At 41.6% G+C, this 26,370-nt stretch overlaps 1 protein-coding gene across 5 annotated transcripts in view; it reads left to right on the plus strand.

Annotated features, from left to right (window-relative positions):
* VTI1A (vesicle transport through interaction with t-SNAREs 1A) overlaps nt 1–26,370 on the plus strand; it is a 350,140-nt gene that overhangs the window by 268,196 nt on the left and 55,574 nt on the right. Inside the window, exon 8 of one of the 5 annotated variants that reach the window (XM_024756023.1) lies at nt 5,702–5,795. The exons of the other annotated variants lie outside the window; for them this stretch is intronic. Coding sequence (XP_024611791.1) covers nt 5,702–5,714 — 13 coding nt within the window. The 3' untranslated portion in view covers nt 5,715–5,795. Of the gene's footprint in view, nt 1–5,701; nt 5,796–26,370 lie in introns of those variants that run through there. 5 annotated transcript variants of the gene reach the window in all.

A 26,370-nucleotide genomic window follows, 5' to 3' on the forward strand; every position in this document is an offset into this window, starting at 1 on the left:
GATAATGCCATTTATGCTTTCCAGGTCTAGAATATGACAAGCCTTGAGCTCATCTGGAAAACAGAACATTATTAGGATTCAGAGGTTAAATTTACCATCCCATCATCAAATCCATGAATGTCCCTCTGAAACAATGTGCAGACCCATTATAAATCATCTTCCTTCACATTAGCTCTTACATAAGATGAAACTCGCCAGCCTGGAAATGTTTACTACTTACCACAGATGTCTCTCTTAGACATCTTTTTGTTTATTTCATTATTTCATTCAGTCATCCATAAGTATTTGCAACAAAAGGATTGCCATCCATCTTCCGGCTGGCTGTATGCTTGGGCAAAGGACTGGGGCTAATCTGTCCTGCCGTGTGGCTTCCCCTTGAAAGCTGTCAATACTCAGTAACCATTAACTATTAACAACAACATCCTCAATGCATGTGTCTGAGCCATGTCACTTCCGCCCCAGCTAGCCAGAGCCCAGTTAGACGTACTCATGAGATTTTTCACACTCGACTCTCTCTGCTTGTGGAAAGTTCGGATCTCCTGAGGTTTGACTTTCAACTCAGCATGGTAAACCTAAGACTGACGAATTTCCCACCACAAAGGACCAGTCAGAGAAGTTTCTGCTGCCTCTCAATTTTCTCTCTCAAGAGAGTGCCCTTTAAAATTAAAGGATAAATACTTCTGTTATATATATTTTAATCAAATATTTCAGAAATTAAAAAATAGGACATAATAAGTGAACACCCTTCATAATAAATGAACACCCCTCTTCCCAGCACAAGCTTAAGAATTAATATTTTACAAATACAAATGAAGTTCCCGTTCCACCTCAGGAGAAGTTTACAAGACCTAGTGCACAGTACCTTGAAGAAATCCACATGAAATATTGAGAGCTGCCCTGTGAGAGGAAGAGAGATGACATGCTTCTGGAGAAAACGTGCACTTTTCTCTTGTTGGTTTGAGTTTTTTATATTCCAAATATTTAAACCATAAGACATTGCCGATATTCAGTTATTTTCAAACCTCAAAGGTGACAGTTTTCTGTGGTTAGCCTCAGAGCAGAGAGACAGATATCCATTGCACATTACAAGAGGAAACCAAAATCCAGGTCACATCTTCTCTTGTCTAGATCATTAGCTTAGACTCAGAATTGGCTTCCCTGCCTCAGTTCTCAGCCCCTTCCAATTCAGCCTCCACGCTCTTGGCCACAAGCATATGTATATCAGATCGAGAAGCAAGACAGGGAAGCTGTCTCGATTATAAAATATATACATAGTGGAATTCTTACCGCAAGCCTGCTACCTTGCAGAGGCTGCCACTTTACATAACTCATCTCATTTCATCCTCACAGGAAACTCTGAGACATCCAGGGGCAGATCCAAGTTTTGTGGAATCCAAATTTGGGGATACTTTGATGAGGGGAGGTTAAATTGAAAATTAGTTAATATTTGTTTAGGTTAAGAAAAGAAAGTACAACAAAATTTTAAAGGCAGTTAAATACTACAGACACCTCAAAGTTCAGAAAAATCACATAGTTTTGTTAATTAACCACTTGACATACATTTATAATACTTTTTTCCCCTATATTTTTGGCTCCATATTCTTTGGTCATTTCTTCGTCTAACAAGTATTTCATAATATCATCTTCTATGACGAGAATAGAAGGATGCTCAGTCTTTCCTCTAACGTGGTTGAGCAAACTTTTTTTTAAATTATGGAGAGTATATTTAAAGCTTCTTTTTTGCTTCATAGTTCAACATTAGTAATAATCATGTAAGTTTTTAAGATCGTCGTCAAATGGAAACATCTCACTTTTTTCCCAGATATGGAGCTGTGAGATTTGGAATTTTTTCCACACACTTAGCTTCTGGCTCCGTGCATTTCTTTCTGTACCTCCCATATGCGTCTGGAGCCGGTTGCTCTAAGGCATGTTCATATGACAGTATGACCTCTGGCCCTGGCCCTTCATGTCCCAGCACTAGATGAGTTGGCCGTTTCCAGCCCAGGACAGCTAGCAATAACCTACCCAAACATGGAAATGACTGTATAACATGTAAGCATATCCCACTGCATCCAAAGTAAATTATCCCTAACTCAGCTTTTCCCCATGGCCACTCCAATGCTACCCAGCACAAGGGAGAGTCAGAGTAGAAAGAGACGGTCATCCTAAAGGATTGCAGTTAATATGTCTTATGTTTACAAATTGTAAAAAATATTTGACCAAGTGAACACATTTCTAGGGCCTCTCCCAGGGCCTTGGAAGGAGGCCAAACAAGTGAGAGACTGACCCTGAAGGCTGGACGGGAGCTGAGAAGCTGCATTTGCTTTTGCAAACTTCAGCAAGGTTACTTGGGTAGCAAGTGACAGAGCTAGGACTTGAACCCAGTCTGTAGAGGCTAAGCTCTTATCTATTAAATTACGTTAACTCATCTTTTTTTTTTTAACTTTTTATTTTATACTGGAGTGTAGTTAACAGTGTTGTGTTAGTTTCAGGTGTACAGCAAAGTGATTCAGTTACACATATACATGTATCTATTCTTCTTCAAAGTCTTTTCCCATTTAGGTCGTTACATAATATTAAGCAGAATTCCCTGTGCTACACAGTAGGTCTTCAGTTGGTTACTCATTTTAAGTACAGCAGTGTGTACACGTCAATCCCAAAGTCCCTAACTATCCCTCCCCACCTCCCTTCCCCCCAGTAACCATAAATTCATTCTCTAAGTCTGTGAGTCTGTTTCTGTTTTGTAAAGAAATTCATTTGTATCACTTTTTTTAGATTCCACATATAAGCGATACCATACGATATTTCTCTTTCTCTATCTGATTTCACTCAGTGTGACAATCTCTAGGTCCATCCATGTCGCTGCAAATGGCATTATTTCATTCTTTTTAATGGCTGAGTAATATTCCAATGTATGTAGGCACCACTCTTTTTTATCCGCTCCTCTGTTGATGGACATTTAGGTTGCTTCCATGTCTTGGCTAAGGGTGCATGTATCCTTTCAGACCATGTTTTTCTCTAGGTATATGCCCAGGAGTGGGATTGCAGGATCATATGGTAGCTCTATTTTTAGTTTCTTAAGGACCCTCCATACTGTTTTGCATAGTGGCTGCACCAATTCACATTCCCACCAACAGTACGGGAGGGTTCCCTTCTCTCCACACCCTCTCCAGCATTTATTGTTTGTGGACTTTTTAATGATGGCCATTCTGACTGGTGAGAGGTAATACCTCATTTCGCCATTAGTCAACATTTGCTACACCAAAAAATGGGCATTCGAATCTCGAAACAGATTTGCTCTATTCCTGTGCACCCTTGGGCCAACTTCCTTTAAGACCCTGGAACTCAACCTCTGTTGGAAACAAATTTTATCATGACAGAGATTTTCCAACAGCTCTGTATTAAACAAAAGTCACTGCCTCTCCTCCACCCATGTTCCAAAATTCATGTTGCCCCTCATCCAGCTAGGAATATTTCTCAGGCTGCCCCAAGGGTTGTTAAATATAGTACAGTCCCTTACGTTTATTCTGGTGTCCCTAGAAGCCATATTTCGGAAGTGGCGGGACAGTCCTCATTAGAAGGGGGACAGCCAGCAGGGGCCCTGCTCTCCATGCCCTGGCGCCTGCAGAAGAAAGGCTTTTTCTGATAAACCCTCCAATGTCTGGGACCCGCCGTTGTGCACATGGGCGGAACGCTCTCTCACAGAACAAGTGTGTTTGCCAAATCAGGGGCTGAAGTATCTTGCAAGTCCACTTGTTCCAGAAGAAAGACAGGATAAGGAAAGTGGCAGAAGCAGTGATAGGAAAGGAGTTTTTCGCACTAACAAGCATGAGCTGATAAGCCTGACCTGTAAGGCAGATGTTGAGGGTCCTAAGTACACCTCTCAGGCCAAAATTAGCTGAGCAAATTTGATTTGGCTTTCCATTTTATAGTGGGGAAAAAAATTCCTAGGAAGAAAGAAAACTCAGCATGTATTGCTATCACAAATGACAGATTTGACTGCCTAACTGCTAGATTTTCTGACTGAATAAGTCAAGAGAATCATTTCCTAATATGCCTGAATTGTAGGGTGACATGATAAAAATATAGTAATAATATATTTTAGTCCTTGCTATGCTCCAGTCCCTGGGCTGAGTGAGTTTACATTGCTTATTTCATTTGATCCTCGTAAGAAACCTATGAGGCTGTTTCAAATTACAGATGAAGAAAATGAGGCTTAGAGAGATTCAGTAATTTACCCCACGCAGCCACACAGCCAACAGGTGGTGGAGGCTAGATCTGAACCAAAGCAGCCAGACTTGGGAGCCTGCACACTTATCTACTCTTATACGTGGGAGAGGTCCATCTACATCCCATTCCTGTCTCCCTGCTCAGGGATCGCCCTACCGCTCTGAACAGTTCCTATAAAAGGGACTGCCTGCCGATGCAGGGGACATGGGTTCGTGCCCCGGTCCGGGAGGATCCCACGTGCCACGGGGCGGCTGGGCCCGTGGTCCATGGCCGCTGGGCCTGCGCGTCCGGAGCCTGTGCTCTGCAGCGGGAGAGGCCTCAGCGGTGAGAGGCCCACGTACCGCAGAAAAAAAAGGGGGGGGGGAGTACTTTGAGAAACTCTCTGTTATTTGACATATGTGTAAAGCAAACAAGGATTATTTTTATTATGTGCCACAAGTACCCTTATTAGCTTTTTTTCTTCTCTCTTAGGGTGCCTAGAATAAAACATAAGAATATTGGTAAGGGAGCAAAATAAGTATTTATTGAGCTCTGAAAGGCTTGATACGTGCTTAGTTCTTCTCCACCCCTGCTCGGAGGCCCAGGCCGTGTAGAAGGAAGCTCTCAGAAGGGTTAAGGAGGGTGTGGCTGCTTCCTTCTGGCAAACTCAGGATCCTGTGAGGTAGCTAAAGCCATGCCGCTGCTCCTCGGAGGCTGAACGGGGTTCCCTGTGTGTTACCCATTTGTACCTAAAATCTCTACCAGGAAGTTTTTGAAAAGTTCTCCAGAAGGAAAGCCATATTCACCTGGTCCAGGTGTAGGGTACGGTGGCAGTTCAATGCCAGGTCCCGGGGGAAGCACCAGCCTGGGCCTTGTAGTCCCATTGGAGAGGAAGTGATGAGCCAAGGCCAGGATGATGAGAGGGAACCTCAGGAGAATATGTGCTCCATCCCCTCATTTCACAGAGGGAGAAACCGAGGCCCCGGGAGAGGAAGTGACCTACGGCTGGTCATGGTGGAGGCAGCGCTAGGCTTCCTACTTAAGACACTCCTTCTACCATAGGCTGCTGACATGCTCGCCTCAACGCAGCGTCACCCAAGCAGACAGGGGCATCCTAAATACTTCGCGGCAGTTCTGTCATCCAGCGATGCGATTTGAGGTTACATTTCAGAATTGTGATGAGGAGACGGACTTCCAAGAGGGGCTATGCCCTTTTTCCTAAGGTGGTTAGATTCTCAGTCTATAGCAACAAAAGAGCTATTTAAATAAACTCTATTTTATTCCTACAGTTGGTGACTCATCTACAGTAATATGTGTTATCATATTGCCTGAGCCAATCACGTTTTCCCCGGACTTATATTCCTCAGATGAGATGCAGGGAAATTGCCCGACAAGTTCTTTATTGCTTGTTCCAAAAGCAGGAAGTGCCCTAAGTGACTGTCTACACAAGTATCTCACACAAATGACACCTGCTACTCTTCTTCTCTTTGAGGTACCTTGTTTAACCAAATATACTTGGAAAGAGTCGAGGAGGATCAAGTTACTGTTCACGTTGATCCATCTTTGCCAATAGAACAGTTTTGAAGACAACGATATTATCTTATGCACTTTAAATATATTCTCAAAACCTTGAAGCAACAGATTGAGCTCGTTTAAATAATGGAAACATCCTCTGATAGCCCAATCAGCAACACCAGTCTTCACCGTGCCATGGAACAATCCAAGTGGACTCGTTTTCTGATAGAACAAGTCTGATTTCACTTTTTCCATTTAAACAGATGTGTTAGTACACGTCCCTGGGAGAAGCTCGCCGCTCTGAATTCTAGTTCTGAAGTAGTTGGGAAGCTAGGAAGGAGGTGGATGTATGGAGCAGAGAGCGTCAAGCCTCTCTGTGAATTTGTCACAAGGCAGGTGTAAGGTGCTGCCACCATCAGTACATCTTCAGACACTTTCTTTGCTTTGTCCCCACAAGACTATCAAGAAAGCTGCATTCTTTGAAAATAAATTTGGAGATGAAAAAGGTAAAGTTATTACACTTTCAGTGAACAAAAACTGTCAAAATTTGCGCCACTCCACTGTACAATATGTCTGAATTCAGACCATCCTATTACCCACTGAGCACCGTGCATCACCCTTCACAGGAATATGTGTAAAACTGGGAGAAACTCAAAGCTCCAGCTTGGATCTGTGGTCCTTGATGAAAGGAGCAGCTACTTACAGCAGTCATTCCTATTGTGTCGTCTCTTGGCACTGGGGAGCCAGTACACCCAGGGCAAAACAACTTAGTGAGGTGGGAGAAGGCAACTGAGGAAACACGGTGGTGAAAGAACGCTGGCGTGATACTTGGATCACAGGCATAGTCTCAGAAGACTGGCTTCAACAAATAAAAATACATATGGAAGTTAGGGATCTAGACACTGATTCTCTTTAATTTAGCTATACTCCAATTTAATACTTTAAGAGAAATCTTTGCAGGTACTGAGAAAAGGCCACATACCAGTATGTTCATTGCAGCATTGGAACAGCAGAAATTTAGAAGCGACATAAAGATTCGTCAGTGGGGGAGGGTCAATACAACAGAACACTGTTTGGTAGTTAAAATACATAAGCGAGTCATACACACGTGTGCACACACATATGCATCCTGGAACTATTATGTTGAGTGAAAAGATAATTTTTGAAGTGCTGCGTATAGAGCATTATGTTAAAAGAATAGTACACCTGTTTATAGATACATAAATATGTAGTAAAAGAATAGAAACATGGGCGGAAGCACAAGCTACGGGGGAAGGGGTATCAACTGTATTTTGTAACATGTTATCTTTTCAGAAGAGCAGCTCAGCCTTCCATGCTATTAAATTGATTATTGTATTTCCAGAGGAAACAAAGAGACTGATTTTTAAATATGTATCCTGTGCATCCAATGGGAGAAGGGGTTTAGAGTTTCGACTTAGGCTTCTCTGGGAGAATAAAGGAAATGAACTGACCTTTCACCTCGGACACTCCATCAGGGCCAAATACAGACTTAAGACAATTTCCATCTTGGAAGGGGATGAGTCTGGTTAGACTGCTTATTCCAAAGTCATCCCTGATTTTTGTTTTTAATGAAATTTGACAAATAAAGTATGTGCATGAAGGCTCCTGTAGAATGGCCGTAATTTGTGCTTAGGAATGCATAATTTTATCAGGGTCTCTGTAATTAGATATTGTACAATAGAATAAAAAGCAAATACTGCTCGTTCCATGGCAACGACGGCCTTTAGTACCTATCTTTGAGATAACGAAGGTTTCCATAGACACACGTATCACATGGGATTTTTTTAAATAGACATCCAACAAGAAAATGAAAGTTTCCCAATTGGTTTTCCCCTGATTTTAAGGGCAAGTGTATGAACATGTGTTTTGTTCTCTTCTTTTTCTACTGTCTCCTAGATGTGAGTTGTTTTTCCCCCTTCTTTATCTGTTTGAACTGTAAACGTGGATGCTGCAGGTTTCGTAGTCCTATAGAATCATTTCAGTGCTTAAACTGGTGTTTGGTGTGAAGTGCTCATCCTTTCAGGGGAGAGAAAAGAATTAAGATTGTGGTCACTTTCTTTGTAAGGACTGAAGAAAGGTTTCATGGGATGGTAGTCTGTCTTTTACCAGAAAGAGCACTGACGGGCCGGGGCATGGACTAGAGAGCAAGCTTCTAGAAGGCAGGGAGTAACCTCTGTGACGCCAGCATCTAGCATTGCAGACACACAGTAGGTACTCAACAATTAACTCCCTGCTGGTTAACTAATCATACAGAGGGAAGACAGCAGTGTTGAATAATTACTAAGGAAAGACCCTGAAAGATGCACCTTCGCTTCTAGACCAGAGGTCAGATATCTGAGTGAGCAGGTGGGTCACATAAATGTGCCAGGTGGGGCTGGCCAAATGTTACACAACAGGAAGTCAAGGGCCTGGGGTGAACCAAGGTGTGCATGGACTATCTTAAAGCATTCAATCCAAACTTTTTCAAACATCAACTAAGCCAAACAAAACAGTCTAATTTGCATTACTGCCTAGGCTGTGAGTAATGTAATTCTAGTACTATATTGTTTCCACTGAGAGATGGCCAAATCCCAAACAGGTTACGAACCATTCCTACCAAGCGCCAGTATTAAGCAGGTAACTATGCAGTGGGTATTGCTCTTTACTAAGTGGTAAGACTTTGGGCCAGACCAGCTCTGTGCAGGGCCAGTTCTGGAAGCAGTAGGCTCTCTTTTTCTCACTTTGGAATTTGGTTGAAATTCACCTGTAATGTTCACCAAGGGCAGTCTAGAAAGGGAGAATACCCAGCAGTGTATCCTGCACCTTAAGAGGAAGGGTCAGTGGAAGGTGAGAGAAGCAAGCCCATGGGTTTGTGGTCTGCTAAGACGCATGCGACCTTCAAATCATTGTTTTAAATACCAGTGGGTCAACCACTGCCTTCTATCCAACCTGCTGCCTACCTGGGGTGATCTCCTAGAGTCTGAATCACTGCACCACCCAATAAAGCCTGATTGGTTGTACATAAACATTTCTAGTACAGATGCTCTTGGCCACAAGATTTTTGCTTTCAGAACTATTAGCCCAAGTCCCTCCTGTTGGAACACACGGCCTCAAGTATTTGTAGATGTTCTGCCCAAGATACACCTAGGCTGAATTCTGGAAACTAGTTCTTTTATCGCTTTCATTTCATTAACTGCATTTAATAGCGTGATTGGAATTGTTAGGGCAAAGCCCTTTGCAATTTTATTAGCATTCAGCAATTTTATATGTGGTAGTGAAGTGTGTACCTTGAGAGAATATTGAGCACATCTTAAGAAGGGAAGAGGGATATTGATATATAGTGAGAGAGGCAGAGAAACACATGTTAATTATCCCTATGAATCCTGTAAATGTCTTCATAGAATCATAGAAATCATACCATTCCTTGGATTTAGAGAGCATTCTCTTCCAAATGACTCGAGGCAGTAGAGGTGCTGTCTTATCTTCATATGATCCTGAGAGATAGGGAGGAACAATTGTAAAACAAACTATTCAGACCCTGTTAGGCATCATGGGGTAGCAGTTAAGATATCATTTAAAGTATTGTTAATCTAAAATTGATGGTCTCACTAGAGGCAGTTATAGTCACCTTTGTCAATTGGATCAATAAAAGAACTAAAATTGTCCATCTCTCCATTAAAGCAAAGAATTGGAATAAGAGTCTGGGACCCTAGAGATAGTCTAGACCACTAGACCCAACTCCTAGAGATTATGCATTTTAGAATGGTGCAAAAAGAAAAGCCACAGGAAAGGATGAATTTAATACCATGTACCTGCAAAGATAGGGAGTTGATCTCTATGCTCATTGGTTAGACAGTCACTTTGAGGTATTTCAGTGCTTGCAGGTGGCAGCTGTGCTTCCTTTGCTCAACAGTGAGTTTTCTTTTTTTTTAATTTATTTTATTTAATTTATTTATTTTAAATTTTTAAATAGATCTTTATTGGAGTATAATTGCTTCACAATACTGTGTTAGTTTCTGTTGCACAACAAAGAGAATCAGCCATATGCATACATATGTCCCCATATCCCTTCCCTCTTGAGCCTCCCTCCCACCCTCCCTATCCCACCCCTCTAGGTCCTCGCAAAGCACCAAGCCGATCTCCCTAGGCTATGCTGCTGCTTCCCAACAGCCAACTATTTTACATTCGGTAGTGTATATATGTCGATGGTACTCTTACTTCGCCCCAGCTTCACCCTCCCACCCCGTGTCCTCAAGTCCATTTTCTATGTCTACGTCTTTATTCCTGCCCTGCAACTAGGTTCATCAGTACCATTTTTTTTTTTTTCGATTCCGTATATATGCGTTAGCGTACGGTATTTGCTTTTCTCTTTCTGACTTACTTCACTCTGTATGACAGACTCTAGGTCCATCCACCTCACTACAAATAACTCATTTTCATTTCTCTTTGTCTGTGTAATATTCCATTGTATATATGTGCCACATCTTCTTTATCCATTCATCTCCCAGTGGACATTTCGGTTGGTTCCATGTCTGGCTATTGTAAATAGAGCTGCAATGAACCTTATGGTACATGTCTCTTTTTGAATTATGGTTTTCTCAGGGTATATGCCCAGTAGTGGGATTGCTGGGTCATATGGTAGTTCTACTTTTAGTTTTTTAAGGAACCTCCATACTGTTTTCCATAGTGGTTGTATCAATTTACATTCCCATCAACAGTGCAGGAGCGTTCCCTTTTCACCACACCCTTTCCAGTATTTACTATTTCTAGATTTTTTGGTGATGGCGATTCTGACCAGCATGAGGTAATACCTCATTGTAGTTTTGATTTATATTTCTATAATGATTAGTGATGTTGAGCATCCTTTCATGTGTTTGTTGGCAATCAGTATATCTTCTTTGGAGAAATGTCTATTTAGGTCTTCTGCCCATTTTTTAACTGGATTGTTTGTTTTTTCAATATTGAGCTTCATGAGCTGTTTGTATATTTTGGAGATTAATCCTTTGTCTATTGTTTCATTTGCAAATATTTCCTCCCTTTCTAAGGGTTGTCTTTTTGTCTTGTTTATGGTTTCCTTTCCTGTGGAAAAGCTTTTAAGTCCCATTTGTTTATATTTGTTTTTATTTCCGTTACTCTAGGAGGTGGGTCAAAAAAGATCTTGCTGTGGTTTATGTCAAAGTGTCTTTTTCCTGTTTTCCTCTAAGAGTTTTTACAGTGTCTGGTCTTACATTTAAATCTTTAATCCATTTGGAGATTGTTTTTGTGTACGCTGTTAGGTAGTGTTCTAATTTCATTTTTGTACATGTAGCTGTCCAGTTTTCCCAGCACCACATATTGAAGAGGCTGTCTTTTCTCCATTGTTTGTTCTTGCCTCCTTTATTGTAAATTAGGTGCCCATGTGTGCGTGGGTTTATCTCTGGGCATTCTATCTTCTACCATTGATCTGTATTTCTGTTTTTGTGCCAGTACCATACTGTCTTGATTACGGTAGCTTTGTGGTATAGTTTGAAGTCAGGGAGCCTGATTCTTCCAACTCCATTTTTCTTTCTCAAGATTGCTTTGGCTATTCGGGGTATTTTGTGTTTCCATACAAATTGTGAAATTTTTTGTTGTAATTCTGTGAAGAATGCCATTGGTAGTTTGATAGGGATTGCATTGAATCTGTAGATTGCTTTGGGTAGTGTAGTCATTTTCACAATATTGATTCTTCCAATCCAAGAACATGGTATATTTCTCCATCTGTTTATGTCATCTTTGATTTCTTTCATCAGTGTTTTATAGTTTTCTGAGTACAAGTCTTTTGTCTCCTTAGGTAGCTTTATTCCTAGGTAGTTTATTCTTTTTTGTTGCAATGGTAAATGGGAGTGTTTCCTTAATTTCTCTTTCAGATGTTTCATCATTAGCATATAGGAATGCAATAGATTTCTGTGCATTAGTTTTGTATCCTGCAACCTTACCAAATTCATTGATTAGTTCTAGTAGTTTTCTGGTGGCATCTTTAGGATTTTCTATGTATAGTATCATGTCATTGGCAAACAGTGACAGTTTTACTTCTTCTTTTCCAATTTGTATTTCTTTTTCTTCTCTGATTGCTGGGGCTAGGACTTCCAAAACTATGTTGAATAAGAGTGGCAAGAGTACACATCCTTGTCTTGTTTCTGATCTTAGTGGAAATGCTTTCCGTTTTTCACCATTGAGTATGATGAATGCTGTGGGTTTGTCATATATAGCCTTTATTATGTTGAGCTAGGTTCCCTCTGTGCCCATTTTCTGGAGAGTTTTTATCATAAGTGGGTGTTGAATTTTGTCAAAAGCTTTTTCTGCATCTATTGAGATGATCATATGGTTTTTATCCCTTAATTTGTAAATGTGGTGTATCACATTGATTGATTTGCATATATTGAAGAATCCTTGCATCCCTGGGATAAATCCCACTTGATCATAGTGTATGATCCTTTTAATGTGCTGTTGGATTCTGTTTGCTAGTATTTTGTTCAGGATTTTTGCATCTATGTTCATCAGTGATATTAGTCTATAATTTTCTTTTTTTGTGTTATCTTTTTCTGGTTTTGGTATCACGGTAACGGTGGCTTCATAGAATGAATTTGGGAGTGTTTCTCCCTCTGCAATTTTTTGAAAGAGTTTGAGAAGGATGGGTGTTAGCTCTTCTCTAAATGTTTGATAGAATTCACTGTGAAGCCATCTGGTCCTGGACTTTGGTTTGTTGGAAGATGTTTAATTACAGTTTCAATTTCATTACTTATGATAGGTCTGTTTATATTTTCTAATTCTTCCTGCTTCAGTCTCATAAAATTGTACCTTTCCAAGAATTTGTACATTTCTTTGTAGTTGTCCATTTTATTGTCATATAGTTGTTTGTAGTAGTCTCTTATAATCCTTTGTATTTCTGCAGTGTTGGTTATGATTTCTCGTTTTTCATTTCTAATTTTATTGATTTGCATCCTCTCCCTTTTTTTCTTGATGAGTCTGGCTAAGGGTTTATCAATTTTGTTTATCTTCTCAAAGAACCAGCTTTTAGTTTATTGATCTTTGCTATTGTTTTCTTTGTTTCTATTTCATTTATTTCTGCTCTGATCTTTATGATTTCTTTCCTTCTACTGACTTTGGGTTTTCTTTGTTCTTCTTTCTCTAGTTGTTTTAAGTGTATGGTTAGATTGTTTACTTGAGATTTTTCTTGTTTCTTGAGGTGAGATTGAATTGCTTTAAACTTCCCTCTTAGAACTGCTTTTGCTGCATCCTGTAGGTTTTGGGTCGTTGTGTTTTCATTTTCATTTGTTTCTGTGTATTTTTTTATTTCTTCTTTGATTTCTTCAGTGATCTCTTGGTTATTTAGTAGCACACTGTTTAGCCTCCATGTATTTGTGTTTTTTAGTTTTTATCCTGTAATTGATTTCTAATCTCATAACATTGTGGTCAGAAAAGATGCTTGATACGATTTCAGTTTTCTTAAATTTTCCGAGGCTTGATTTGTGACCCAAGGTGTGATAGACCCTGGAGAATGTTCTCTGTGCACTTGAGAACAAAATGTATTCTGCCACTTTTGGGTGGAATGTTCTGTAAATATCAATTAGATCTATCTGGTCTATTGTGTCATTTAAAGCTTGTGTTTCCTTATTTATTTTCTGTTTGGATAATCTGTCCGTTGGTGTAAGTAGGGTGTTAAAGTCCCCTACTATTATTGTGTTACTGTTGATTTCTTCTTTCATGGTTGTTAGCATTTGCCTTATGTATTGGGGTGCTCCTGCTATGTTGGGTGCATAAACACTTATAATTGTTATATCTTCTTGGATATGCTGTTGGATTCTGTTTGCTAGTATTTTGTTCAGGATTTTTGCATCTATGTTCATCAGTGATATTAGTCTATAATTTTCTTTTTTTGTGTTATCTTTTTCTGGTTTTGGTATCACGGTAACGGTGGCTTCATAGAATGAATTTGGGAGTGTTTCTCCCTCTGCAATTTTTTGAAAGAGTTTGAGAAGGATGGGTGTTAGCTCTTCTCTAAATGTTTGATAGAATTCACTGTGAAGCCATCTGGTCCTGGACTTTGGTTTGTTGGAAGATATTTAATTACAGTTTCAATTTCATTACTTATGATAGGTCTGTTTATATTTTCTAATTCTTCCTGCTTCAGTCTCATAAAATTGTACCTTTCCAAGAATTTGTACATTTCTTTGTAGTTGTCCATTTTATTGTCATATAGTTGTTTGTAGTAGTCTCTTATAATCCTTTGTATTTCTGCAGTGTTGGTTATGATTTCTCGTTTTTCATTTCTAATTTTATTGATTTGCATCCTCTCCCTTTTTTTCTTGATGAGTCTGGCTAAGGGTTTATCAATTTTGTTTATCTTCTCAAAGAACCAGCTTTTAGTTTATTGATCTTTGCTATTGTTTTCTTTGTTTCTATTTCATTTATTTCTGCTCTGATCTTTATGATTTCTTTCCTTCTACTGACTTTGGGTTTTCTTTGTTCTTCTTTCTCTAGTTGTTTTAAGTGTATGGTTAGATTGTTTACTTGAGATTTTTCTTGTTTCTTGAGGTGAGATTGAATTGCTTTAAACTTCCCTCTTAGAACTGCTTTTGCTGCATCCTGTAGGTTTTGGGTCGTTGTGTTTTCATTTTCATTTGTTTCTGTGTATTTTTTTATTTCTTCTTTGATTTCTTCAGTGATCTCTTGGTTATTTAGTAGCACACTGTTTAGCCTCCATGTATTTGTGTTTTTTAGTTTTTATCCTGTAATTGATTTCTAATCTCATAACATTGTGGTCAGAAAAGATGCTTGATACGATTTCAGTTTTCTTAAATTTTCCGAGGCTTGATTTGTGACCCAAGGTGTGATAGACCCTGGAGAATGTTCTCTGTGCACTTGAGAACAAAATGTATTCTGCCACTTTTGGGTGGAATGTTCTGTAAATATCAATTAGATCTATCTGGTCTATTGTGTCATTTAAAGCTTGTGTTTCCTTATTTATTTTCTGTTTGGATAATCTGTCCGTTGGTGTAAGTAGGGTGTTAAAGTCCCCTACTATTATTGTGTTACTGTTGATTTCTTCTTTCATGGTTGTTAGCATTTGCCTTATGTATTGGGGTGCTCCTGCTATGTTGGGTGCATAAACACTTATAATTGTTATATCTTCTTGGATTCATCCTTTGATCATTATGTAGTGTCCCACCTTATCTCCTGTAACAGTCTTTATATGAAAGTCTATTTTATCTGATACGAGTATTGCTACTCTAGCTTTCTTTTGATTTCCATTTGCATGGAATATCTTTTTCTATCCCTTCACTTTCAGTCTGTATGTGTCCCTAGGTCTGAAGTGGGTCTCTTGTAGACAGCATATATACAGGTCTTGTTTTTGTATCCATTCAGCCAGTCTGTGTCTTTTGGTTGGGGCATTTAATCCGCTTACATTCAAGGTTAATATCGATATGTATGTTCCTGTTACCATTTTCTTCATTGTTTTGGGTTTGTTTTTGTGGGTCTTTTTCTTCTCTTGTGTTTCCTGCTTGGAGAAGTTTCTTTAGCATTTGTTGTAAAGCTGGTTTGGTGGTGCTGAATTCTCTTAGCTTTTGCTTGTCTGTAAAGCTTTTGATTTCTCCATCAAATCTGAATGAGATCCTTGCTGGGTAGAGTAATCTTGGTTTTAGGTTTTTCTCTGTCATCACTTTTAAGTATATCCTTCCACTCCCTTCTGGCCTGCAGAGTTTCTGCTGAAAAATCAGCTGATAACCTTATGGGAATTCCTTTGTATGTTACTTTTTGTTTTTTTTTCCCATGCTGCTTTTAATATTTTTTTCTTTGAATTTAATTTTTGCTAATTTGATTAATATGTGTCTTGGTGTGTTTTTCCTAGGATTTATCCTGTATGGGACTCTCTGTGCTTCCTGGACTTGGGTGACTATTTCCTTTCCCATGTTAGGGAAGTTTTCAACTATAATGTCTTCAAATATTTTCTCAGACCCTTTCTTTTTCTCTTCTTCTTCTGGGACCCCTATAATTCGAATGTTGGTGCGCTTAATGTTGTCCCAGAGGTCTCTGAAATTGTCTTCAATTCTTTTCATTCTTTTTTCTTTATTCTGCTCCTCAGCAGTTATTTCCACCATTTTGTCTTCCAGGTCACTTATTCGTTCTTCTGCCTCAGTTATTCATTATTGATTCCTTCTAGTGTATTTTTCATTTCAGTTATTGTGTTGTTCATCTCTGTTTGTTTGTTCTTTAGTTCTTCTAAATCTCTGTTAAGCATTTCTTGTATTTTCTCAATCTATGCCACCATTCTATTTCCGAGATTCTGGATCATCTTTACTATCATTACTCTGAATTCTTTTTCAAGTAGATTGCCTATTGCCTCTTCATTTATTTGCTCTTGTAGGTTTTTACCTTGTTCCTTCATCTTGACACTTGGCATGTTGTTTTGCTGTCTCTCTTTTTCTTTTTTTTTAATTGGTATGGTTGTGTTCCTGTCTTACTGGTTGTTTGGCCTGAGGCTTCCAACACTGGGGTTTGTAGGCTGTTGGGTAGAGCTGGGTCTTGGTGCTGAGATGAGGAACTCTGTGAGACCTCACTCCAGTGAATATTCCCTGGGGTCTGAGGTTCTCTGTTAGTCCAGTGGTTTGGATTTGGAGCTCCTACTGCAGAAGCTTTGGCCTGCCCCTGGACTTGTGAACTAAGATCACGCAAGCTGCCTGAGGCGGGAAAAAAAAAAAAGCAATAACAAAGTAAAAATTAAAATTAGACTAGGAAACTAACAGATATTTTAGGAAGAAAATAAAAATATAGATGAATCAACAACTGGAAGGTACATCAGTATCACAATAGTAAAAAAGAGGAGGAGGGAAAAGAAAAAAGAAAAACAAGGGGAGGGGAAGGCCTTGGCTGTGGAGGGCAGGGCCTAAGCAAGGGCGAGGTTTGGGTGGTGGGCGGGGCCAATGCTCAGGACTCACAGGGCTGGAAAAGGCCCTGGGGGCTGTGGGGAGTGGGGCTTAGACTCAAGGAACAGAAGGCTCCCAGGCGTGCCCCCCTCCCCGGTCTCAGAGGGTGGGGGACCTCACCTGGAGCTCAGCAGGTTCCCCGTGCCCGAGTGGGCGGGGCAATCACCCTCCGCTCCTCTCCCACTCCTCTGGTCTGGGAGGGCCCCTCCTACCTGCCTCTCCTGATGTCCCAGGTCTCCCTCCTATGCCCCCAGGACCCACATGGCTTCGTTGGGGCTTTGTGGGGGGGTACAAGCCTGGGAGCTCAGCAGGCTCCCTGGCCCGAGTGGGCCAGGCGATTGCCCTCTGCTCCCCTCCCGCCCTTCCTGGAGAGTCCCTCCTGCCTGCCTCTCCTGATCTGTCCAGCCTCAGAGGCGCCAATCCTGTCTGGCCTCCACTTCTCCTCCCCGCTCAGTCCCCCTACATCCTACCGGTTCACTTTGAGGTTCCTCCTGTTTCCTTGGGCATCAGAGTTCCCCCACCAGTGGCCGTCAGGCGCCCTAGTTGTGAGGAGATGCTAACTCCATGTCTTCCCACACCACCATCTTCACGATGAGTTTTCATGATGGTAGAGTAGGCAGAGGTCAGACAGCATTCTCTAATGGCTACTATTTACCTGGTCTTATCCAATCAGGTGCCAGGTACATCTCCTTAACTACAACTAAAGAGTTCTTTTAACTCAGAATTCAGAGAAAAGGCAGGTCTCTCTTCCCAGGTTGAGAAGGACCAAAGTTGTAGTGTAGGCATGACTATGCATAGGTCACATAAAGAACTATAAACTGGAAACAGGTATAGAGAAACCATAATATGCAGTCATGAGGAGCTTCCAGGTGTCAATTACCAATTCCTCCCTGCCTGAGCTGTGGTGAAACCCATGGTCAGGAGTTCCCAGGGCCAAGCCCAGTCTGGCTCCAACCAGAGCCTCCTCTTTCATTGTCACACTGATTCCATTTTGTCCTCTGATCCTCCCCTGTGTCCCTTCCTGGTCTGTGCTATTTGAATTACACTGTCAGCTACTCTACGACAGCATTTAATATCCTAATTACAGAAGAGTCTCCTTTTCACCAGCCACAATTCCCGAAAGAATAATGCACAGATGTCATCCACTGCATTTCTGTTGCTCTAGCACTTTCTGACCTTTGTGCTTATTTGAGAAATCTTTGAAAATGCTGAAGGTATCATTCTCCCTCGGTGGAAATATTCTTTGGGAAAATTCCCACTAGAACTGTATTTCCTCTCCTGCTATGGCAACCAGAGTTTATAAGGCCTGCTTTCTTTACGTGAAAAACAACTTTCAGACTAAAGGTCTCCCTCACATAGTAAACCGTGGATTGTTTTCTGTGCCAAGGTATCTAACTCCAGGATCAGTCTATTGGTGAGAAAGAACTGTGGTGCTGGGTCAATGTCTGCTATTTACCTCCTTAAATTTCATGTCCTGGGGGCTGTGGTGGTTTGGCTTCAGGTATAACACAGGCTTAGTCGTGGTCCTTCATTTCACTTATATGGACTTTATCCTCCCCACTCACCACTTTTTTTTTTTTTTTTTTTTTTTTTTTTTTGGTATGTTAGAGGTCTATAGTTTGTGGGCTCTGAAACCATATTTTACAAATCAATAAAGTAAGACATGTGACCTGAAAAAAAGATTTTTTTTCCTGATTGGTACATGTATTTTACAGAAAATTTCTTAAAATTAAATCAGATTTAGTTATACATTGGGGAAAAAAATCACCTTTTAAAAAGATAAGATTACATAACATAGACACTGCCCCTAAGAGGATGGCAATATATGGAGAGTTTACCTATAACATATACAGAGTGATATGTCTTATCAGCTGTTAGACTTACAACTTATTTTTGCAAAAAAGAATTCCTTCTCCAGGTTTGTGTCCATGAGAGAAGTAACCAAGAAGCTTCACTTTTTAAAATATAAAGATAATACAACCCTTAATTCCATAACCAGAAAGAACTAACATCTCCAAGCCACTTTTCTCCACTTTGGAAGGAGAATGAGTTAACTTTTTTTTTTTTTTCTCTCAGAGTTACTATTCTCAAAATGGTAGACAGTGTGCAAATCCTAGAGTTTATTCTGCTTAAACTGTGAGCATTTTCCCTCCAGATTAACCGTGTGCTGTTGAAACCAAACCTCTAATTACTGTTATCTAATAGTTTTATAACATGCCATGCACTATTTGCAAGAAATTTTTTCTATCATTTTTGTTTTGTTTTGTTTTGTTTTTTCATTTATTCATTGCTCATTCAGAAATACAATTACAATGAAAATGAGCTCTTTTCTCCTTGGTATGGGAAAAGAGACTGTGCAAGGGCAAAAATAGACTTTTTCCCCCTGATTTGTGTTCTGCCTACCCAGAGTTGAAGTAGCCAGGAACAGAGTATGATCATTCTCTGTGAATTTATTATATGAAAAGAATTTGATTTTTTTTTAATGGGTAGGAAAGCCTCAACTTCAGCTTATGTCCAGGACCTCATGGGGATTGTAAAAGTGGGAGAAAACCCTTTAGGTCAGAGTGACTCAAACCATCAGAGAATTTTCATCTGTCCTTTCCAGGGTCAACTCTAAATCTGTAACAGGAAGAACTCTGCACACAGCACAGGTAGGAAGCTAGGAGCCAGGGAGAGAAGGGAGCACATACCTTCCTGCAATTTGATACAGCCCCTGTTGTGCAAGCTGGACCACCAGAGAGAATAGGGTTGGTATTCTGTTTGGGCCATCGTGCTTCTGTGTAGATAAAGAAAACTTTGGGGAAAGGCTGAGCCAAAAGCAAGAAGGTAGACATTCCATAGGAGGAAACAACCAAGGGGGAAGGGACTGTTTACTTCCCAGGAAGTTATGAAATCTCGTTATGTAAAACACAGTCATATTTTTGTTATTACTTGATTTAACACTCCAGGAAGTTAGCCCAAGCCAGCTGTGACTCTCAGGCTGCCCCACTCATTAAAATCCCCCCTCCTCCCTCTTTGGATTCAGACCCCGTTTCACCATTATTGGATGTCGCCTGGCCTGTTGTCCCTAACTCGACTCCATGTAATTCAGGAATGTGCCTGTGCAGTGCTCCCAAGAAGTTTCATTTTAGTAACATATTATATTCCTACAAAAGTAAAAGTTCACTATAGAAATTTTGGAAAATTCTGAAAAGTACAAATTAAAAATACATGGCACAATAATTCTATCACCTGTACATTGTGCCACTGTTAACACATTAGTGATATAAAACTGTTTTTTTTTTTTTTTTTGCTGTACGCGGGCCTCTCACTGCTGTGGCCTCTCCCGTTGCGGAGCAAGGCTCCGGACGCGCAGGCTCAGCGGCCATGGCTCACGGGCCCAGCCGCTCCGCGGCATGTGGGATCCTCCCGGACCAGGGCACGGACCCGCGTCCCCTGCATCGGCAGGCGGACTCTCAACCACTGCGCCACCAGGGAAGCCCAAAACTGTAATTTTTTAAGCATTCACACTAATCCTGAAGATACCAGGTGTGGAGGTGTCCAGACCCTACCCTTGAGGGCAAAGTTCATATCTTCTCTGTTTCAGTGCCAGCGCGCAGGAGCCACACTGTGTGTGCAGCATCCGCATGCCTGAGTTTTCAGAGGACAATTCTAGAATGGGTCCAGGAAAGAAACGTGTTGGTACCTTTTCTCAGATAGCAACTATCAAATATATTTCTCAAGTATGACCTTTTTCTGGAATTGTCTAGAAATGTCAAAAACGTGGGCCTGAGGGTTGAAGAGAATGTAAGACTTTTCGAGGACTCTGCTCAGAAGATAAGTTTGCTCAAAATTCTGTGGCATTTCTTTGGCACCTAGGGCAGGAAGATACCGGCTTGGGACAGTGGACTCCCAGTGGGTGAGCCGAGCTCTGGGCTGCTTGAGAAGGGACGGGGGCAGGGGTGGATCTGCTGAGACTGGCGCCTCACCACCTACCTGCAGTATCTGAGTCAAGGTGTGTGAGGTTTGAAGAGGGGTAGGGGAGGGACCGGGCTGGTTGGTATCCAGGCCCCCTAAGCCACCAGGGCCTGTACATGGACCATATGTCCCTGCATGGAGCAGCGCCCGTAAACAGATTACAGAACTCCATTCGTTAATCCCCAAACAGTTTTCTGTCATTTAATTAGAAAATTCATCTTATTTTGCCTCCAGGCCTTGTAGCCTTATTGCATTTGCACATATTTCAAAATGTTTCAAGTACTGACCAGATAACATTAATGAACATATTAGATAGGCAAACGCTTTTAAACAAAAAATAATAAACATACTTGTGTGTGTATATAGAAAAAAAAAAGTTAATTCCGTCTGGAGCCAAACAGGTAATTTTCCCTTCAGCGTTTTTTCAGTCAGCTAAGACAGGTTGGCCTAAGAGTGCAGTCAGCCTGTCTGCAGATTCCGGCTCGACTTGCATACCAGGGTCAGAGTTTTTTCAGAAACAGACAGCGAGATGATCTGATTGGCTCGGGTCCAGAGCGTGGTCACAAGGGCTTCTTTGATGAAGGGGTCCTTGGTAAGTCCTGTACCAAAAGCAGCCTGCCACCCTCTTTTCAAAGATATCCATTTAGAGTAATTCCCAGAAAGGGAAAAAAAACACTGAGAAAAAGAGAGAGGGAAGGGGAGCAGAGAGAGAGAGAGAGAGAGGAATTACCGCAAGATTAATTATGCTCCCTGGCAAGAGAAAGGGGGAAAAGTTACTACAAGTAAACCGCTGGATGTTGAAGTGGCTGGTTGGCAACTCTGCAAGAACATAAGGAATGTGCAGTGAAATTCATTAAAACATCATCATTACGCTTATCAATCTTTTTCCAAAAGGGGTGTGGGGCGGAGCAGTGTGTTAAGGCATGACTGCTTTTGCAGATAAAGATCCAGGACTACCTAGATGCTTCTCTCAGCAAACAAAGTCAGCTCTTCCGTTCCACGAGGCACTTACAGTTATACACATGCCGCAGTGGTGCGTGCGCTCCGGGAAAGACATCTGGGAGACTGGTTCCTCTCAGCCGGCAAGCTTCCTTGTGATAGGACCTCCATCAGACGAGCAAGTCTTGATTAAGCACCTGCTGTATGCCCAACACTGGTGTTCAAAGAATTTCAGAAATATTATACATGGTGTGAGCCCGGCCCTCCAAGCACCATTAACTTAGTTGGGGAAGTGAGACCTAAGTCATTCATTCACTATGCAATAAAGATGTATTGAGAGGCAGCCCTGTGTGTGCACTCTGCTGGGTGCAGTGGGTACCAGGATGACCAAGGAGGACACAGCCCCCACCCTCACCATCCAGCAGAGAGTCAGTCCTTCAGGCCCAAGTTCAGTGATGCAGAATTGCTACGTGACCAGTGCTGGAATGGGTAGGTCAAGGTTCAGTGGGAGCACAGGTAGGAGTAACTACTCCACATACAACTTGCTCATGGTCCACATTCAATTTTTTGTTGTTGTTGTTTTTTTGCAGTACGCGGGCCTCTCACTGTTGCGGCCTCTCCCGCTGCGGAGCACAGGCTCCAGACGTGCAGGCTCAGCGGCCATGGCTCACGGGCCCAGCCGCTCCGCGGCATGTGGGATCTTCCCGGACCAGGGCACGAACCCGTGTCCCCTAGCATCGGCAGGCGGACTCTCAACCACTGCGCCACCAGGGAAGACCCACATTCAATTTTAAGCTCCTTGAGGAGATCTTTTGTCTCTCTTTTACTGTCACTTTTTCTCTTTCTTTGCTGCTATTATTTTTTAATGGCATTTAAAAAAATAAATTTATGGGCTTCCCTGGTGGCGCAGTGGTTGAGAGTCCGCCTGCCGATGCAGGGGACACAGGTTCGTGCCCCGATCCGGGAGGATCCCACATGCCGTGGAGCGGCTGGGCCCGGGAGCCATGGCCGCTGAGCCTGTGCATCCGGAGCCTGTGCTCCGCAACGGGAGAGGCCGCAGCAGTGAGAGGCCCACGTACCGCAAAAAAAATAATAATAATAAAAATAAATTTATTTATTTTATTTTTGGCTGCGTTGGGTCTTGCTGCACGCAGGCTTTCTCTAGTTGCTGCGAGCGGGGCTACTCTTTGTTGCAGTGCGCAGGCTTCTCACTGCGGTGGCTTTTCTTGTTGCAGAGCACGGGCTCTAAGCGCGTGGGCTTCAGTAGTGGTGGCTCGTGGGCTCAGTAGTTGTGGCTCACAGCCTCTAGAGTGCAGGTTCAGTAGTTGTGGCGCAAGGGCTTAGTTGCTCTTCAGCATGTGGGATCTTCCCGGGCCAGGTCTCAAACCCGTGTCCCCTGCATTGGCAGGCAGAATCTTAACCACTGCGCCACCAGGGAAGCCTCTTTAATGACATTTTTAATAGGAAAATGGTTTATGATGAAGATTAATCACATGCAGAAAAATATAAAAAGAAAATTTTAAATTATCCATGAGCTGAATACCCAGAGAGACCCACTCTGACATTTAGATGTATTCTCTTCCAATTTTTTGTTTTTATTTTTGTTTTTTATAAAATCATATAAATAGAATTATTTTTTCACTTGACATAATGTGAGCATTTTCCATATCATTAAATATGCTTCGAACCATTGTTTAGAATATCTGCACAGTTTAATCTTTTACTGCTGGACATTTTGTTTGTTTATACTTTTTCACCATTATACATAATATTGCCCTGAGCATCTTTGTATGTAAGAATTGTCACTTATTTCGTATCCCCACAGTTATTTTCAAATAGTGTTTATGCAATAACCACCTGTAAAATAAAGGAAAGATACATAAAACAAAACAGAGTATAACCGTGGGATCCAAACTGGAGCTGAAGGAATCTGGAAAGCAGTTTATTCACTGGGGATTAGCACAAACAGGAAGGGTCTTAGAGAAGGTGGGACTAGAACTGGGGTGGTCTCATTTTTTTTTTTTTTTTTTTGGTCTCATTTTTAAACTCTTATAATACTGTGGATTGTCTCAAAATCTCCACGTTGTACTTTCTTCTGAGCATCTGTAAGGAGCACCCCTTTTCCTCCACCAGCTCAGTCCTGGGAGACCCCATCCCCATGTCTCCACTACATCCCTAGTTCGGTAATCCACAAACATTTCCCTGCTTCAGAATCACCTGGGGTGTGGGTTATAAAGACCGATTGCTGGACCTCATCCCAGACCTGCTAAATCAAAACCTGTGGAGTGGGGTCTGGGAATCTGCATTTTTTAAACACACACCAAGGTAATTCTAGTGCAAGGGGTCAGTGACCCAACGAGGCAGGAGGAAGTGCTGGCTGCAGTCGTGATGCTGGACACACAGTGGTCAAGAGGAAGGGCTCCTGGCAGGGCGGTGCAGGCTCAGCCCCTGGCTCTGCCATTCACCACCTTTGCTTCCCAAGCCTGTCTCCTCATCTGTAAAAGGAAGGTCATAGTAGGAAATCCCTCCAAGAGTAGTTGTGAGGGTTAAATGAAGGGCTTAAGACCCCAACCCAGAACCAGTTTCCAATGAACATTTTTGGTAGCATTATTTCTCACATGTATCGTTTCTCTTTAAAACCTGAGCAGCATATGTAGGCCTCCTTGCTTAGCCTTGGTAGTCTTGGCTGGAGCTGAGCTCACCAATGAGACCGTGTCTGTATTAATAAGAGTGGCCTCAGAGATCAGTGAGCCTCCTGTGCAAGGCTCCCGCAGAAGCGCTGATGCCTACTCTACTTCCCTCAGCCTCCTGTCTTACAGCAGGGGAGCTGGGGCATCTGATTGGTAGAAATGCATCCCTGGTTGGGAGCCAAGTTAAGCTAAGGTGGGAGGGAAAGATAAGCCTAAGGAAATGCTGATGCGAAGAGGGGTGACTGGAGAAATACCAGTACCCCTCAGGACTGGAGGGAGCCAGCTTGATCTTTAATTCCTGGTTTGATCAAGGTAGTGTAAAAATGGACCCCCAACAGTCTTTAGATGGAAAACTAGGTTTTAGGTTTCACGTATTAGCTGTAGTTAAAGCCAAATGTTCATTCCACTCAAATTGTGTGGGTGGATCACTTTCCTCCCACTGTTGAAGTATCGTGTTTTTAGCTGCTAATAAACTTAATAAAATCCATTTCTTATTTCCCCTAGTGTATTAAGTCCGTTCACATGCACTGCTGAACCAACACTTAGTGACACTGTGTTAGAAAGTATTTTTGTTGGAAACAGACAACAGACGCAGTTCAACTGCAAAACACTTCTCAAAAAGGCTTCTTTTCTCCAGTCTCAAGCTTGCAAAGAGTCATTTGAATTCAGGGAATCCTCCCAGTCAACCATAACACCTACACAAAGTATGAAGGAATTTTGTTTTACTGGTTCAAGAAGCAGATTCAAAGGAACTGCATGCTTTTCTGCACCCACGGAAGCCCCCACCTGTTCATTTCCCACCCCCAGACTCTCATTGCCGCTAAGGGCCCGTGTCTTCTCACTGTCCCAACACGCCAAGGCTACCCAGATCAGAAGAGTCAGGGTGCATTTCCAGGGTCTAGCCAACCCCAGCTCTTCTCAGACTGCTTGGTGATTGAACGCTGGTGCTGTAATGAAGCAAAACAAAAATGCGCTGCTGAGAAGTGAATTTGGAGAGCAGTGTGGGGAATACTGGAGTCTTCCAAGCCGGGGTTGAAGAGAACCAGAAATAAAGAAGGGGGATCGTGAAGCTATAGATATAGACAAGGAAAATATGCAGGAGTCCACATGGAGACATGGAATCTAAGGAGGTAGAAATAGACGTTGGACAGTTTCAATCGTTCTGTTCTAAGATTTCAAAACATGGTGTCTAGACCACTATGATGCGTTATGTTTGTGGTGTGTTGATTATTGATATGTATGTGTTGGGGCAGGGACAGAGATGAAATTTTAAGAGAATCCAAAAAGTTGGAAACAATCCAGATGTTTGTCAATCCATGATATCAAGTTCCCGTTTGATTTAAGGATGCAAAAATAGGACAGAACGCCCTTCCTTGTCTGTCCTGCTCTGTTTTGGTGACAGGTGAAGCCATTTTACCTGTGAGCATGCATTTTTCTTTCTTACTTTTAAGGTTTAAAAAAAAGATAAAGCCAACCTCGTACTCAGGCTTTTGCATACCAGGACTGTTAAGTCTTGAGGAATTTGCTGCTGTTTCACAAAGTGATTGTGAGATCTTTGCTCTTCTGTAAGGTGAAAACTAGAAAATTACAATGCCATGCCCATGTTTGCTGAAGTGATCACCCCTCGATTGTGTGGGGCTTATCTCCTGGTATAATCAGCATGGCCCTTTTAAATAGAGCTGTCTTTAAAACCCAGATCTACCGGTAAGATTTGTTTTAATTTCGGTCTAACAGCTTTAGGATTACCCCTCAAGACTATATCGTCAGGCTTTTGTACAAACAAGGAGCTTACACAAAACTCCCATTATAATGGTGGCTTGAGGGCAAGGGAAAGCCGTGTTTGGTTGATTGAGTTATGATTGTATAGGGAACAAATAAAGGCTTTCTTTCCTTAAACATAACAGTTATGTCTTACTCTCACTAATAATGCCACATATTCTTTGGAAAAATATTTACACAGCCTGACATTATTCTTAATGTCAATGCAGTGTGTTACCTCTAGGTTGAAATCCAGTTTTAATCCTATAAGCTAGAAAAATAAGTTCAATTCTGCACAATTGAGTTTTGAAACTGTTGATTCTGTTGCTGTATTTATTACCATTGTTGTTTGGTCT

The sequence above is a fragment of the Neophocaena asiaeorientalis genome, unplaced genomic scaffold, assembly GCF_003031525.2.
Source record: "Neophocaena asiaeorientalis asiaeorientalis breed wild unplaced genomic scaffold, Neophocaena_asiaeorientalis_V1.1 scaffold85, whole genome shotgun sequence".
NCBI classification, from domain to species: domain Eukaryota; kingdom Metazoa; phylum Chordata; class Mammalia; order Artiodactyla; family Phocoenidae; genus Neophocaena; species Neophocaena asiaeorientalis.